Raw genomic sequence first — 15,202 nt, 5'->3', positions numbered from 1 at the left:
AGCCTTGCCCCCAAAAACAGTGCGTCTTGAGCTGGTACCAGGTGGGATTTGGCGTAGTTCACGGAGAATCCCAGGTCCGTGAGAAGTTGGACGGTCCTTGCCGTGTGGGCCACGGCGAGCTCCCTCGTCTTGGCGCGGATGAGCCAGTCGTCCAGGTAGGGGTAGACGTGGATCCCCTCGCGGCGCAGCTGCGCCGCCACCGGTGCGAGGCACTTGGTGAATACCCTGGGTGCCGACCGTAGTCCGAAGGGGAGGGCTTTGAACTGGTAGTGGCGCCCTTGGACCACGAACCTGAGGAATTTTCGGTGCCCCTTCAGGATGGGAATGTGGAAGTAGGCATCCTCCAAGTCCAACGACGATAGGAAGTCTCCTTCCTCCAGCTGGCCTAGGACGTGCTGGAGGGTGACCATCCGGAACTTCTGCGCCTTGATGTACTTGTTCAGGCGTCGCAGGTCCAGGATGGGGCGCCATCCCCCTGTCTTCTTCTTCACGAGGAAGTATCTTGAGTAGACTCCGGAGCCCCGGAGCCTCTTTGGGACGAGTTCGATGGCGCCCTTTCTGAGCATCGCCCTTACCTCCAGAAGGAGTTGAGGAACGTGAAGTTCCTTCCTGGACACGGGGGGTACACGCGGGCATCTTCTCTGAAACTCGAGTGCGTGTCCCCGGGCCAGAGCGTCCAGCACCCAACGGTCGGTGGAGATGGACTCCCACACGCCGACGAAGTTCGCCAGCCGGCCTCCCACCGGGGTGCTTCGGTGGGGGCCCGACTCCGCGGCCGGTTCAATCCTGCTTGGACGCGGCCTTGCCGCCTTGACCTCCTTGGCGACGACGGCGGGGTCCACCCGACTTGCCTCGTCCTCTGTAGGCCTCTTGCGACGACGAGCGGGCCGCTTGACGGTAGGAAGCGAAACCGCCGCCGGAACCTTTGGAGGCACCCTTGCCCCCGCTGCTCCGAAAGGGCGTCCGTCGTTGCTGCAGGGCACCGAGGGCCCGGGCCGTCTCGGTGTCCGCCTTAATGGCCTGAAGGGAGTCGTCCACAGCCTTCCCAAACAGGTTGTTCCCGTCGAAGGGCATGTCCAGGACTCTGGTCTGGACGTCTTGGCGGAAGTCCGTAGCCTTGAGCCATCCACGACGCCGAAGGCAAACACCGTTGCCCAACTGGCGGAACCCAGTGTCGGCGATGTCCGTCGCCACGGTGATGGCGTGGTCGGAGGCCACCTCACCTTCCTGCAGGATCTCCAGGGCCTCAGCCCTCTTGTCGTCCGGCAGAAAATCCAGCAGGGGAGCTATCTTGAACCAGAGCTCCCTGTCGTAGCGAGCCACGATCGCCAAGGCGTTGGCCGCTTTAATCGTCGTCGCTGCCGACGAGATGACTCTGCGTCCCATCGCATCCAATTTCTTTCCTTCGCCGTCCGGCGGGGAAGTCGATGTGGAGGCCGCACCCCCCCCCGCTTTCTTCCTGGCTGCCGCGGAGACGACGGAATCCGGGGTAGGCTGTGCCCGGAGGCACAGGGGGGCCGAGTCCGGGACCCGGTACTTTTTCTCGTACCGGTCTCTTCTAGCTGGCGTCGTGGACGGGTTCTTGAGGAGCGTAAGGCCCTCATCCCAGATGTCGTCCAACAGAGGCACTGCGAGGACCGTCTTCCTCTTGGCCTCGCGCCGCTGATAAAGGAAGCCTTCCTTTTTCTTCTCCTCAGGGCAGAGTTGGAAAAGCTCGGACGCCCTGGAGATCATGGCATGGAACGATCCGATCTCGTCGGGCGGGGAAGCCCTGGCGGGAGGCGACGACGGAATATCCGCGTCGTATGCCTCGTCGTCCGTACCTGTCGTTGCCGTGTCCGTCCCCGTATCACCCCCTCGGGTAGACGGGGAGGAGGGCTGGACGGGGCGCGACGGCTGAAAAGGAGGTGGAGGATGGATCCTTCTCTTCTTGGTAGGGGGAACACCAGAAGGTCCCGGTTCTGGATCCCCCGACGGTAGAGGTTCCTCCGTCGGTAATGGTAGCCTCGTCCTTATCTCGGAGCATAAGGACTGTAAGGCCAACAAAATGGCCGCCGAGTTGTCTTGCGGCGCTGGCAGAGGTGAAACCGACGGGCGAGCAGGGGCCCCGTCGGTATCCTCGACGATGTCGTCGTCGTCACTTGCGTCGGGGTCCACTCCGACGGGCTGGTCTTCTTCCACGCCTAGGCCGTGGCTTAAGACTTCGATCAGCTCCTCGTCTGAGGCTGAGGTCGAATCTACGACGACGCCCTGCCCCCCCTTCTTCCCCACGGGGAGTTTCGCGGGGGTTCTGTCGATGGGCACAAAAGAAGACTCCCTCCGAGGAGGCAGGGAGATTCTGGGCCCCGAGGTCGCCACCACTGGTGTAGCCTCCATAGGCTGAGCCAGGGCCGCCGCGACTTTCTCGATAGAGGGCTTGGCCGGATGGATCAAGGCCTTCACCACTTTAGGCGCGCTCACCGCCTTATCCTTGAGGGAGGGGGCACTGCCACGCTCCTCCTCTGCCTTAGAGCTCGACCGGGGCCTCTCCAGGAGCTTCGCCGGGTGCTCGGCCTTCCTCTTACCCGACCCAGAGCGTTGGCTCGTGGTTGATGGTGCCGGGGAGGGTGCGCCCTGCCTGACGCCCGTAGAGCCCGACCGTTCGTCGCTCCCGGTGCCAGCGGACTCGCGGTTCTTTGCCTTATGTTGGGCCCCCGTCGCCGGGGCGCCCTCAAAGGTCTTAGAAGACCGCTCCGATTTCTTCTTCTTCTCGCCGGACGGGCTCTTACCCTGCAGCCAGTTGGCGAGACGTTGATGGCGGTCCTTCATGGTCCGTTCCGACATGTTGCCGCAAAACGCACAGTCCTTCTCCACGTGCGTCTTGTCCTCATGAAGGCAGTAAAGGCAGAAAGAATGTTCGTCCTCCTTAAAGATGTTCTGCAGCTGGCATCCAGGGCAGACCCTGAACAGCTTTCCGGGCGTCGAGCTTCCCTTCTCCTGGGCCATCTCCGAGACCGGGCCTGAGAAGCTTCTGGAGTCCTCCGAAGCGTAGCTCGACGAAATCTTCACCCTTGAGGGGCGTAGAAGAATCCGACACGGGTCCCCGTTAATCGGATGTAGGATCGGTGGAGCTTGAGGCTCTTTTGACCGAAAAATTTAAAGTTTTTTGTGAAAAAGCGCGAAAAAATAGCACTAACGCTCGAGAGCAATAGCACGAGGATCCCAACACATGAACGTGCGGTAAAAATCTGAAGATGGCTGCCAGAGGCGGGGCTTGGGTAGAGGGCAGTCATTGGCTGTGGTCAGTATGACGCAGAGACCAGTGATTGGTTACTACTACGAAAGACAGATCAGAAACGAAACTGATACTGGTTTTTTCTTTACCGAGGATTCCCAGCCTGACGACGGGGAATATTCATGAGCATGTGAATCCATGCCAGACCCCATGCTGGAGAAATAATTATATACTTTTACACCAAAGCTCTGGTCAGTGTTTGCTTGTGCTACTGTATCTCTGTACCTATTGTGCATACTCTTTTATACTGCCTAACTCTGTCTTGAGAGCAGTTTGACTGCTCAGCCTCAGCTACCAGGTAAATCTGGGTGGTACAGACTGCTACCAATTGGGTTTACTGCCAACCACCTGTAGTCCTAAATCTTTTGCAGTGGTCCCTAAGGGAACTGCACAGGTTTCTGCCTAACATCAATCAGCAGGTTTAAGTCAGTGTTGTCCCCAGCGGTAGCATCCAATCACATCACCTGCTGGAACTGCTAGCAGTGTTCAAGGCCCTGAAGGCCTTCCAGATACACCTCCAGGGGAAGACAGTTCTAGTCCTCACGGACAGTACTACGGCCATGTATTACTTACACAACCATGGGGACACTCACTCTCTAGGGCTGTCCAAACTGTCCCAGAACATATGGAAGTGGGCTTTTGAACACAAAATGTTCCTCCTTTCACAACATGTTACAGGGGAACTCCATCTTCTGGCGGTCATATTCAGCAGAGACTTCCCCTATCCGTAGAGCACGAGTGGCAGCTTCAGGGGGACATTGTACTCAACTTTTTCGCAGAATGGATCTACTGAGAGAATAACTTGTTTGCCACTCTGGAGAATGCCCAATCCCCAGATTACGCCTCCAGGTACCATCAGAACCGCTCCAAAAGGGAACAGTCTTTGGATAACATGGTCCAGGAAATTTGTCTACGCATTTCCCCCAATTCTCATGCTCAACAGAATAGTGCACAAGATGCACCAAGAGCCAGTCAGGATGATTCGGGTGGCCCCTATGTGGGCCCGCTAGCCTTGGTTCTCCCATCTCATGGGAATGTCAGTCTCCCCTCCCGTGCCAATACATCATGCTGTCTCAAGTCTGGTTCTCTCTAAGCTGGATTACTGTAACAGCCTCTATCTTAATCTGCCTGCCTCCACTCTCCGCCCTCTGCAACTCATCCAGAACAGAACTGCGAGACTTGTCCTTGGCCTCAAGCCCAGGGACCGTATCTCTCCAGGACTGAAATCCCTACACTGGCTCCCAGTGGCTGCGAGGATAAAGTTCAAAACCCTCTGCATTGTCCACAAGGCCTTCTGGGGCCTGGGTCCTAAATACCTTCAACTCTCTCTTCCCAAATATCTTCCTTCCCGAGCCCTTCGTTCATCCGCCTCCAACTCCCTCATGGTCAGCCGCTTCTCGAAGCAACGAGCTGGGGGTAGATCTCTCTCCGCGGCAGGGGCCTCCCTCTGGAACAGCCTTCCTGCCTCCCTGAAACTTGAGGAGAACCACCTCCGGTTCCGGAAGCACCTCAAAACCTTCCTCTTTGCTTCTGCTTTCTCTCTCCCTCTCCCCTGCTGAACAGCTAATTAATTCTTCACTAAACTGCACTGATCCTGCAACTGGACCACTCTAAACGGCATCAGTCCTGGGCCCTGCCACTGATCCCCTGGAACCCCTCTGCACTGCGGGACTGTCTCTGTATCCCTACAGCCCCCCCCCTTCCCCAGCACTTGTTCTGCACTTACTTTGCACTTGCCACCAGCTGGCCCTTTTATTTATTACTACGCCACTTACCTTACTGCACTTCCCCCCCTCCCCTTCCCCTTGCACTTTTCCTCCCCCCCCACCCCTGCACTTGCGCGATCTGAATGACACCTGGCCTAGTAGGATCGTTGTATGTCTCCCCTTGTTCCTCCCCTCCCTGCCTCGTCGCGCCTTGAAACACCTGTGTATAGGCGCGTTACAAATACCATATCATATCAAGTCCAGGGAGAAACACTACATCCATGCCCTCACTCTCAATTTAGCAGCCTGGCTCCTGAGGTAATTGAGTTTGGGCATCTGCAGCTCTCTCATAGATACATGGACATACTTAGAAAAGCACAGAAAGGCACAGGCATTGCTACTAGTTCAAATGGAAGGGCTTTGTCATCTGGTGTAATGACAAGGGCATTAATCCTGAATGCTCACCTAAAGATATTGTTATGTAATGCCTATTTATAAAGCACACAGTCACCCTAAGGTATAATGACGCTAGAGTGAGGGAATCGCAGACAGAGAACTAGCAAGAGCAAACTAGAATAGGAAGGTTTTAACTGCCAGACAAAGATTTTTTTTATGGCCAAAGGAAGTTCATTCCACAGCTCAGCAGCTGCTATAGAGAAGGCACGTCCACCAATCCGAGCACATTTAAAGAAAGGAACCATCAACAGGTCAGCAGACGCAGAACGCAATGTCCGCTGAGTGCAGTAGCGTGTGAATTTACCTGAATATATTCTGCTCCTTGATCATGCAGAGCGCGGTAAACGATGCACAGTGCTTTAAAATTAATTAGTTGAGTCACCGGGAGCCAATGCAGGGCTCGAAGAACTGGTGGTATATGAGCTCCGTATGGCTAGCATACCAGATTTTGGAGTTGTTGCAAACATTGGATCAGGCCCTTAGGTTGTGCCAAGTAGATGGAATTGCAGTAGTTTAGCTGTGAAATAACCATGGCCGCCACTATAGGAGGAGGAAGGGGTGAGGGAATCACGGGAAGCACTTTTTTAAAAGTGTTTTAAGTTGAAAATAGCTGGATTGGCAGACAGCAGTAACTTGCTTATCCATGGACAAGGTTGCAGATAGAATAACAACGAGGTTTTTCACCTTGTCCAGTGGGATAGGAAGGGGACCCAAAGAAGGCGGCCAGAAAGAATACACCCAGAGTGTAGGATCAGGGGGCAGCCCACCACCAGCACCTCCGTCTTGTCTCCATTCAGTTTGAGCCAATTGTGATTCATCCACTCCCCCACAGCCGCCAAGCACCCCCACAGGCATGACAACATCTCAGCCTGATCAAGATCTAATATAATCAGGATCTGAGTGTCGTCGGCATACGAGTAGCACCTGACACCAAAGGAGGGGATGAGACAAAAAAAGAGCCCAAATATAGATGTTAAAGAGAATCGGAGACAGGGAGGAGCCTTGCGGCACGCCACAGTTGAGATGACAGAGAAAAGTACGGGGCATCGCAAGAGTCTAGGTACGATCCGGCAGGAATGAAGGGAACCAGGCAAGTACCTGCCCAGATATTCCCATCTGGGCAAGACGGGACAGCAGGATGGGGTGGTCGACAGTATCGAATGCCGCTGGAAGATCTAACAAAATTAGGGCACCCACTCCACCTGCGTCCGCCAGTCTGGCCATACCATCCTGGACGGCGACCAGACCACACACTCTGAGCCTCTACCGGGTCAGAAACCAGATTGAGCAGAATCAAGCAGCAGACACGAAGACTCAAGAAATGTCGAAAGTAAAGGTGACACCAGTGATTCTAGAAGCTTAGAGAGAAAAAGAAGGAGGGAGATAGGACAGAAATTGGACAGCATGACAGGGTCCAGCGAGGGCTTCTTCAGGAGAGGAATCACCCTAGCAGCCTTCATTTCTAGAGGCACCAGCCCAGACTGACAGGAGTTATTATTTGCTACACCGATTTCAGTAAGAAGATCTGGGGAGATCTGTTTCATAACTGCTAACGGAACGGCATCGGAAGGGGAGCATGATTTTATTTTTAGAACAGTAGTCAGTACAGATTCTTAAGAGAACCTGGGGAAAACGGACCAGTGTGTCGGGCTAACTAAAACCTCGGTATGAGAGGAATGCCTTTCCACAGGTGGAGAAGTGGTGGCTGACGTAGAGATGTTCTGGCGAATAGTATTAATCTTCGTGATAAAATACTGAGATAGAGCATCGCACAGTTCCTAAGTAGGAACAATGTTAGGAGTCAACTTTTCAGATGAAGAAAGTGACTTCACTGCCAAAAAAGAGCTCTAGATTGGCATAGAGATGACTCAATTATTTCAGTTATATACGCTGTTTTGGCTGCTTTGATTGCTGCTGAGTATTCTATTGAGCAGGCCTCAATATTGTCCTGTACCTAATCCAACCGTTATATTTAGCCGCACTTTCGGCGTACACCACGTCCCAGAGCAAGGTTTCATGGTCGAATATCCCTGTAATTAAAGGCTTTTTGTGGAAGGGTTAAAAGGACTTCATCTCCCATATTTCAACCCAGCTCCCGGTTGGGACCTGAATGCTGTTCTTACCAGACTAATGGAGCCTCCCTTTGAACCAATGCACAGGCTAGCTTTAAAGCACTCAACTACAAGACCGCCTTCCTGGTGGTGATCACCTCTCCAAGGAGAGTTAGTGAACTGCAGGCCCTTTCAGTTCAGGACCAATTTGTACCGATTCACAGACACGCCGCCATTATGTCCATTGTTAAGTCGAGACAAGATTATGCCAACTCCTTATACCTGGGAACACCGGCATACCAACTTTAACAAACTCCAAAGAGCCCAAAACGCTGCTGCCAAACTCCTTCTTGCCCCGGGACACAGACCACATCTCCTCGCTCTCCGCAACATTCACTGGCTCCCTATGGGACAAAGGGACACTTTCAAAACCCTATGCATTACACAACAGCAGTGCACAAGACCGGCCCAACATACCTACAAGAGAAGATTAAACCCTACCTTCCAACACACACCCGAAGATCAACCACTGTCCTCTTACTAGTAGTGATTCCAACCTCCAATTCAGCCAGGATTGGCGGATCCTCCTCCTCAACCTTGGTTACAATTCTGTGGAACTCATTCCACACACACATTCGACATAACCAAGACTACATGGCCTTCCGCACGGCTCTAAAAACCTGGCTCTTTCCGTAAACCTGATTAGGACCATCTAGGGCCGCTGAAATCCAGCAACCCCATGAACCACGTCTTCATGACAATACATTGTAAAGTATTTACAGCCTGCCGACAAATTTTCGAGGAGATACCGAGCAAAGAGACCACTGAATGTGACTAATAAGTCACTGAGACAAAATTCGAAGACGGATACCATAGATGACAACCTTAAAGTCCTGCAGGCACTAAGATATGTAACTGCTGACTATCCGCTTCCTGAGTCTACTACACAGTCCTAGCATACTCCTGTGCCATCTCCTGAGTGTAGCTTCTGCAAAACACAAGAGTGTAATCCGGAACAGTGGGTTCTTAAGAATAAAACATCCACTCCAAACACTCACCTCTCCTATCAACATGCTCACTCTCTACTCTACACCAACACACAATAAAATATACCCCTTGATCAATTTCAGCTTAGCTGCTCACATGCGAACAATATTCTGAAACTTCAACATCCTGATAGAACACAGCTATACCCCATGAAAAAGAAAATCAGCCTAGCTGCACACATAAGTGTCCTACACAGGCCTAATGCTACCAGAATGCAGTCTGAGACCAACCAGCAGACTGCACACATTCAACCGATCTCTCAATACCACTGCACCTAATGTTAGGATGCAGCTACAATCAAGCAAATCGCATCATGTGCTCACATCTCGAGTGCACTCAAGCAAACTATGCTACCCTATTCTCTCAACTGACCTGGACTAAAGTCCCCAAGGGCGTTCAACCCACAAGCGCTTTGAGATCATGCCAATGATATATAGAGCGCTATATAAATGCAAAATAACATAACATTGTTTGTGGTGCATCATGCTTTCTAAAGCAAGAGACTTAGCATGAACGACTTGGACACAGAAGGTCCCGATATTAAGGCAAGGAATTGTAATCTCGTGCCAGAGAAGCCCAGGAGTGCGCTTTGCTCGAGAGTCCCGTCTTGTCCCGTGCTAAAAACTTGGGGAAGGGAGACCGCAGCCATAACATCCCGACTTATTTTGTAAAAACTCTTTCGTTTTCTTGTGAACATTATCCCACACTATTTTGTAGCTTAGCAGTAAGGACTGGCAATAGGTTTCTTAGTATAGGCCCTTTTATTTGACTAGACTCCATTTGGACCGTATTCTTTTTATTTGATGGTCGTAGCTTGCTACCATCTTAGATGTAGGTTCAGATTAGGCATTTATCGCACCCATTTTTACAGTTTAATAAACACCCTTGAACTACATAAACATATTGACACAGCACACATTAAAAAACATTTGTCACAGTATTGACACCCGATATACAAAGTGTTAACCAGTAACAAATGGGGGGGGGGGGGGGAAACGGTAGTAATACTGTCTAAAAAAAACTCAATTCAATCTTTTGGGAGTGATCAATCTTGTATTTTCACTACTATATCATCCCTGCCGTTGAATGTGTTATTTTAAGGAAATGAATGATAATCTATTTGACAATGGTCTTTCGAACATTGTAGGGATTTTGTCGACACGCCGTGTTTTGGCTTCTGAGAGCTTCTGGTGATGTGCTCAGTGTTGCGGACCTCATCAGGACGGTGAAATAATGAAGGCTCCCATTAATAGATTTCTATGTTGTGGAACTTGCTGTGAAGAGGTGGACTAGGAACACTTTGGAATGTCCATGAGTAAACACTTATACATGAGATATCCTAATATAAATATGACCGTTCATAAGCCTAATGGGTTTGTCTCCCTCCCCTCTTCAGGATCTCCAGTGTTCACAGTCTACCTGGTTCACTGCCCTGCCAGGTACTGTGACTATGATGATCCCGGAGGCAATTCGTCAATGGCTGTGGGTCCCAGTACCTTCTCAGTGCTGCTTGTTCCTCAGGAGTTACACCCAGTTCACTATCCTGCCAGGCATTCCCCCTTGACAGGGTCCAGACCCTCCTCATATTCTTTCATCATCTTGGGACCCGGCCTTCTTTTTGTATTGCTTTCCTTCTCTCCATCAGGTCTCAGACCGTTTTGGCATAGACTGCTCTCTCTCTCTTGGGTCCCAGACCCCTTTTTATTTGTATTTACCCCTTTGGGCCTCAGACCCTTTTGGCAAAGGGGTCCCTCTCTTTTGGAGGCCCCCACACCGCCCTGGTTTCCCAACCCTCTTCTGAGTGCTTGTCGGTGTCTTGCAGTTGCATACATGCTTCAATTCCCCTCTCCGGCATCTCCTGAACTTTCCAAGGACTGCTGCGGCCCTGCAGCAGTTCCCTGTGGCCTCCAGGCCTTCTCCGATCGTTCCAGGGACTGCTGCGGCTCTCCAGCAGCTCCCTGCTACTTGGCAGCGCGGCCCAGGCAGTTCCTTCGCTGCAGCCTTCTAGTTCGGCTGGGTGCTACGCCTCCTGTCTCCTGCTTCACAGCCTTTCCACAACGGACCTTTGGGTGCCATAACTGCAGGCGGGTATCTTTCTCGTTGTCTGCTGTTCCTTCCTTCGTACAGGGTTCGAATCTCCCGGTTCCTCCAGGAAGGGCCTCTCCGATTTAGAATTCCCTCTTCTGTTTGGATGGTAGCTTGGCAAATAGGAATCTTATTACAACTACATTGTTCAGTAGAGTTGCTCTTTATGCGTCCGCACTTCTTCCTCGTCCCACTACTGATGTGGAGGACTCCGAGTTGGTCTCTTCCTCGTCTCAGTAGATAAGGGATATAAGTCCCTTGAGGAAGCCACACTATTCCTTGTCTCAGTACTTCCTGCCAAGATAGTATAGCAAATGTGCATGGGTACACTAGGGAAAGTCCTGGTCAGAGGGGGGGTAGGAAGGTGTGTAACAGTTAGGTGGGCTATCGGGATACCGCATTCTCCCCAGGTTGTCACTAATCCCACAGGGGGCTTCCTTCCCCATGAGATCCATCCGCTGAGTATCACACAGCTATTGGATAGCAGTCTCACCTCCCTGGCCTCATGAGAAGGGGCTCCCCCTAGAGGAGAAGTAACAACATCCAGGGATTCTTCACGCAAAGCTATGGGTGAACTGTCCAGTGGAGTCTAATCGACAAAAATTCAATATTACTGTGTAGTGCCATGCTCCTTTAATAATTCCACTAGTAAATCCATTCCATACATTTCTTGCCAAAGTACATTCCGATTGAGTGTGTTAAAAGTGACCGAGTAATCAAGGTAGGCTAAATAAAACTGTTTTTTGTATCTACTTAGCACTGATTCAATTACTGCAATCAGGGCCATTAAGTTGTCCAAAGTGGAGTGGGCCTGTCTGAAACTAGTCTGGTAGAATGGTATAACTGAGGTTTCTATTGCCCACTGTTAGAGTTCAGTTAGTAAAATGTAGGCAAATATTTTGGATGGAACGTCTATCATGGCCAGCTAACTTTAATACTGTGGGTCGGCACGACCACAGCATTTGTGTGTTGGTACGAAGATACTGTGTGTCCAGGTACGAGATAGCTCCCCGGTTTTACTTATGGTCTTAAATAGTACATGAACTATTTCTGCCCATTGTTTTGGGGTCTTCTTTAATAGTGTGTGGCAAATACCATCCGGGCCCACTGCATAGGAATTTATCTCATATTTACAGTATTGGCAGTTGTTTTACTATATTTCTTTCTTCCTTGTGTCGTCTTGTTATAATTTATATTTAAATACACAAAGATTTTTTGATATGTTATCCCCTCACACGCACCACACCCAGGATATTTAGCAGTGTCCACTAATTATATTTTCTTCCAAAATTCTCTGTAGTTGCTACATAAGATTATATTCCACATTTCACTCTCAGCCAAGATTTTGTTTTTTACTTCTGTTTCCTCGTTCTAAATAGCCTTGTTTTCGCCTGCCCAATCACCTTATCCATTTTATGTCAATGATTTTTTCCTGTGGTTTCAAATGATTGTAGCATACGATACAATGACATGATATGAACTGTGCTGGCTATGCATCTCTTTAATACCTATATGTTGGAGGGAGATGTTACATATCTGCTCAGTGTATTTTCAAAAACCCCTGTAGTTAATGAGATTAGCCAACATATGTGTCTTAAGTTCCCTATTGTATCATATGCACCAGTTTTGATTGCATAATTAAGTTTAATCTCTAGTGAATGGTTGCACCTTTCTTCCCTAGCCACCATTTCCATTACCCAAATATAGTGGTATATATACTGAGTCTATAGTACTAGCTGCTGTACTAAAGGCCTGTGCAATAGCGGATTTGAGGACAGATATGATGTTCCATGCATTTATTGTTGCTGCAACCACAGCTAGGCGACGAATGGCACGCATCCACAATAACTAAAACCAACCCAATTATAATGCTTTAGGATGCCCTGTCCAACACTGGAAATGCATTTAGTCAAGCAGTAGATTTGCGTAACATAGACAAAGGAAGAAACAGTTAACATAGCAAAATTGGGCCATATCAGCATTGCACAAAGAATACGCATTTTCAAATAGGTCTGCAGCACAGGTGTCATTTACTTCTAAAGGCAGGTAGGTGTGCTTCTGCTCCTGTCCTACTTGCAGGCACGGGAGGTGAGGATACTTCAGCTGGAGGTTGTACTTTTCCCGGAAGTACTGTGCTACTGTTCGCTCCACTGTTTGACCATTCTCCAACTGTAGAGGGAATCTAGAGAAGAAAAGATATGGATCAGTTCCAAGAACACAAAATCCATGTAGTGATCAGACTCTTCGCCCCCCTCAACCCCACCATCAAGGGTGACTCCTTTTGGCCACTCAATGGTTTGCATATCATGATTCCAGCAAACGAGGAAGCAAAGTTACTAACTTGACATCCTAGATCTACGCCTTGGATAAAGACATTACATTGACAATCAATGAATATTGCATTGTTGTATTTATTTTTAGAACAGGAATATTAATTTCAATGAGAAATGAATTACAGCAGCACATTTACACAATGGAAGAGGCATTCCCTGTGATGTGTGTCTGTTCAAAAGCAAATAGACGAGAGCAAGTGGTGAGCCAGTTTTTGAGGGTGTGAACAAAGGGCGACGTTACCTGGGACAAATAAAAAGTGGCTTAAAAATGTGGCAAACCTATAATGGCAAATTCTCCAACTAAACTGTATAAATATACAACATTACATTATTTTTTTAATTGTGAATTGGTTAAACTAGTAACACATTAAATATCAAAACAATGGGCCTCATAGGTTTGCCGGTCCGGGAACTACGGTACCGGTAAGCATGCCGGTACTGTAGTTCCTGGATGGGCAAACTACTAGTTCTGCTCGCCGGTGCCATTGCGGCTGCCAGGTCTGACCTGGCGGCCATACCGGCACCTGCGAGCAGAGCATGTCAGATGCACCAGCACTCTTGATAACGGTGCCAGTGACTCCGGCTTCCCCATTCCCATTGAGCCCTATGGGGTTCAAATGGGAATGGGGACAAATATTTTCCGGCACCCAGGAATGGGCAATTACCGGGTCCGGCAAGGCCGTAATGACCCGGTAATTGGCCATTCATTCTTGGGCACCGGACAAACAAAAATACTGGGGGCAGCCGTGCCTGTATTACAGGCATGGATACCGCCAAACCTCGTAATGAGGCCCATTGTTACAAACATTACACTTAAGCAAACTATTCATAAAACATGGCGTAATTCATATTTGATCAAAATGATCCAAGAAATTCATATTACAATCATGATTTAAAATTGATCAGATTAAGAGCCCCCTAAAACCTTAAAACAGTAATATTTAATGATTTCTCATTTCCACTAGATACCCTACACCAAAAATCACAAATATTGAGTGTGACTAATTTTGTGAAGTTGCCACAAACTTCCTGGGGAAAGTGTTCCCCAATGTGGCCAGGAAAGGGTGAAAATACCAAACTCTGACCCTGGGAGTGGCTATATGCGGGAGGACCACATGGGGGGGGGGGGGGGAGGACCATCCTTGGTGGGGTGAAGATGGCTCACTAGAAAAAGTTATATTTAGTTACAGTGGAGGTTAACAAACTTCTTATGCCCGGCGACCAGTTTTCTTGCTGTTCCTTGAAGGAAATGTCACATGTATGAGGAAGACTGAGGTCAAAAACCCCACCTACGATAGGTAAAACAGTATTAGATCCTTATCAATGAATTGCGCCACAATATAAGGTTTCCAAACTATTTATTTTGAACAAACTGTTACTGCTCCCTTAGGAGAGGCCCTCTGATGACACGTGTTTCGGCACACCTGGTGCCTTTTTCAAATCAAGGGCATCAAACTAATATATGCTATCGCTGAGCGACTCAATTCGGCATTCTCCTGTAATCTGGAGAGCCAACGCTTTACCAAGGACTGAATGCTCAATCTGTGGGATTAACCTGTAATACGTGCAGCAAATTTCATGAAAGTGATTATCACATATATTAGTTTAATGAAAGAAATGTGGTGCAATTCATTGACGAGGGTCTAATACTGTCTCTCTAGAAGACGACTTGTCATATCTCCCACACCCCATTGTGAGGGATAACGGTCACCAGTCATGGTCTACCCAGCTATGTATGGCATATGGTAATCTGGAACTTCCTGTAAATCCATAGACAAACACACACTTGTTCCAACTGGTCTACTGGGACGAAGAAGAGGGCCCATGTAATGACTATCGCGCCCACCGAGAACCACACAGCGCAAGCTAGTTGTTCTGAACAGCTGACCAATGCCAGGAACTTTAAAACACTCGGGAAGATGGAGACCAAGGTCTTTTAGGAAACCGGAGAGCAGGAAAGATCGTGGCAGTGTCAGAAGAGGAGGCTCTGAGACCAGAGGTCCGCTGCGTGGAAGGAGCAAGAGACGCTCTACTGAGAGAGCCGCTGCAGTGCAAGGACCTGGGAGTCTACGCGACGCTGGCCAGAAGAAGCAGCTTACATCTGGGCATGCAGAGACCTGTTATGCTCGAGCTAAAACATGGCGCTGATGCGCAGTGCATTCTGGGGGCACTCGGAGCTATAATGGATATTTATTCCATGCCTCAGTGAAAAATGCACTTGCTTTGCTAAAAAACATGCTTTCAATGTTA

At 49.5% G+C, this 15,202-nt stretch overlaps 1 protein-coding gene across 1 annotated transcript in view; it reads right to left on the bottom strand.

Annotated features, from left to right (window-relative positions):
* Positions 1 to 15,202, bottom strand: part of LOC138503100 (protein argonaute-3) — a 2,065,845-nt gene that overhangs the window by 984,050 nt on the left and 1,066,593 nt on the right. The window contains exon 8 of the mRNA XM_069622607.1: positions 12,654 to 12,801. Within this exon, the coding sequence (XP_069478708.1) occupies positions 12,654 to 12,801 (148 nt within the window). The remainder of the gene's footprint in view (positions 1 to 12,653; positions 12,802 to 15,202) is intronic.

Source organism: Ambystoma mexicanum, chromosome 11 (genome assembly GCF_040938575.1).
Source record: "Ambystoma mexicanum isolate Mex_15411 chromosome 11, UKY_AmexF1_1, whole genome shotgun sequence".
In the NCBI taxonomy this organism is placed as follows: Eukaryota; Metazoa; Chordata; class Amphibia; order Caudata; family Ambystomatidae; genus Ambystoma; species Ambystoma mexicanum.
The sequence above is the reverse complement of the archived record's forward strand: the minus strand, read 5'-3'. Positions and strand labels throughout refer to the sequence as shown.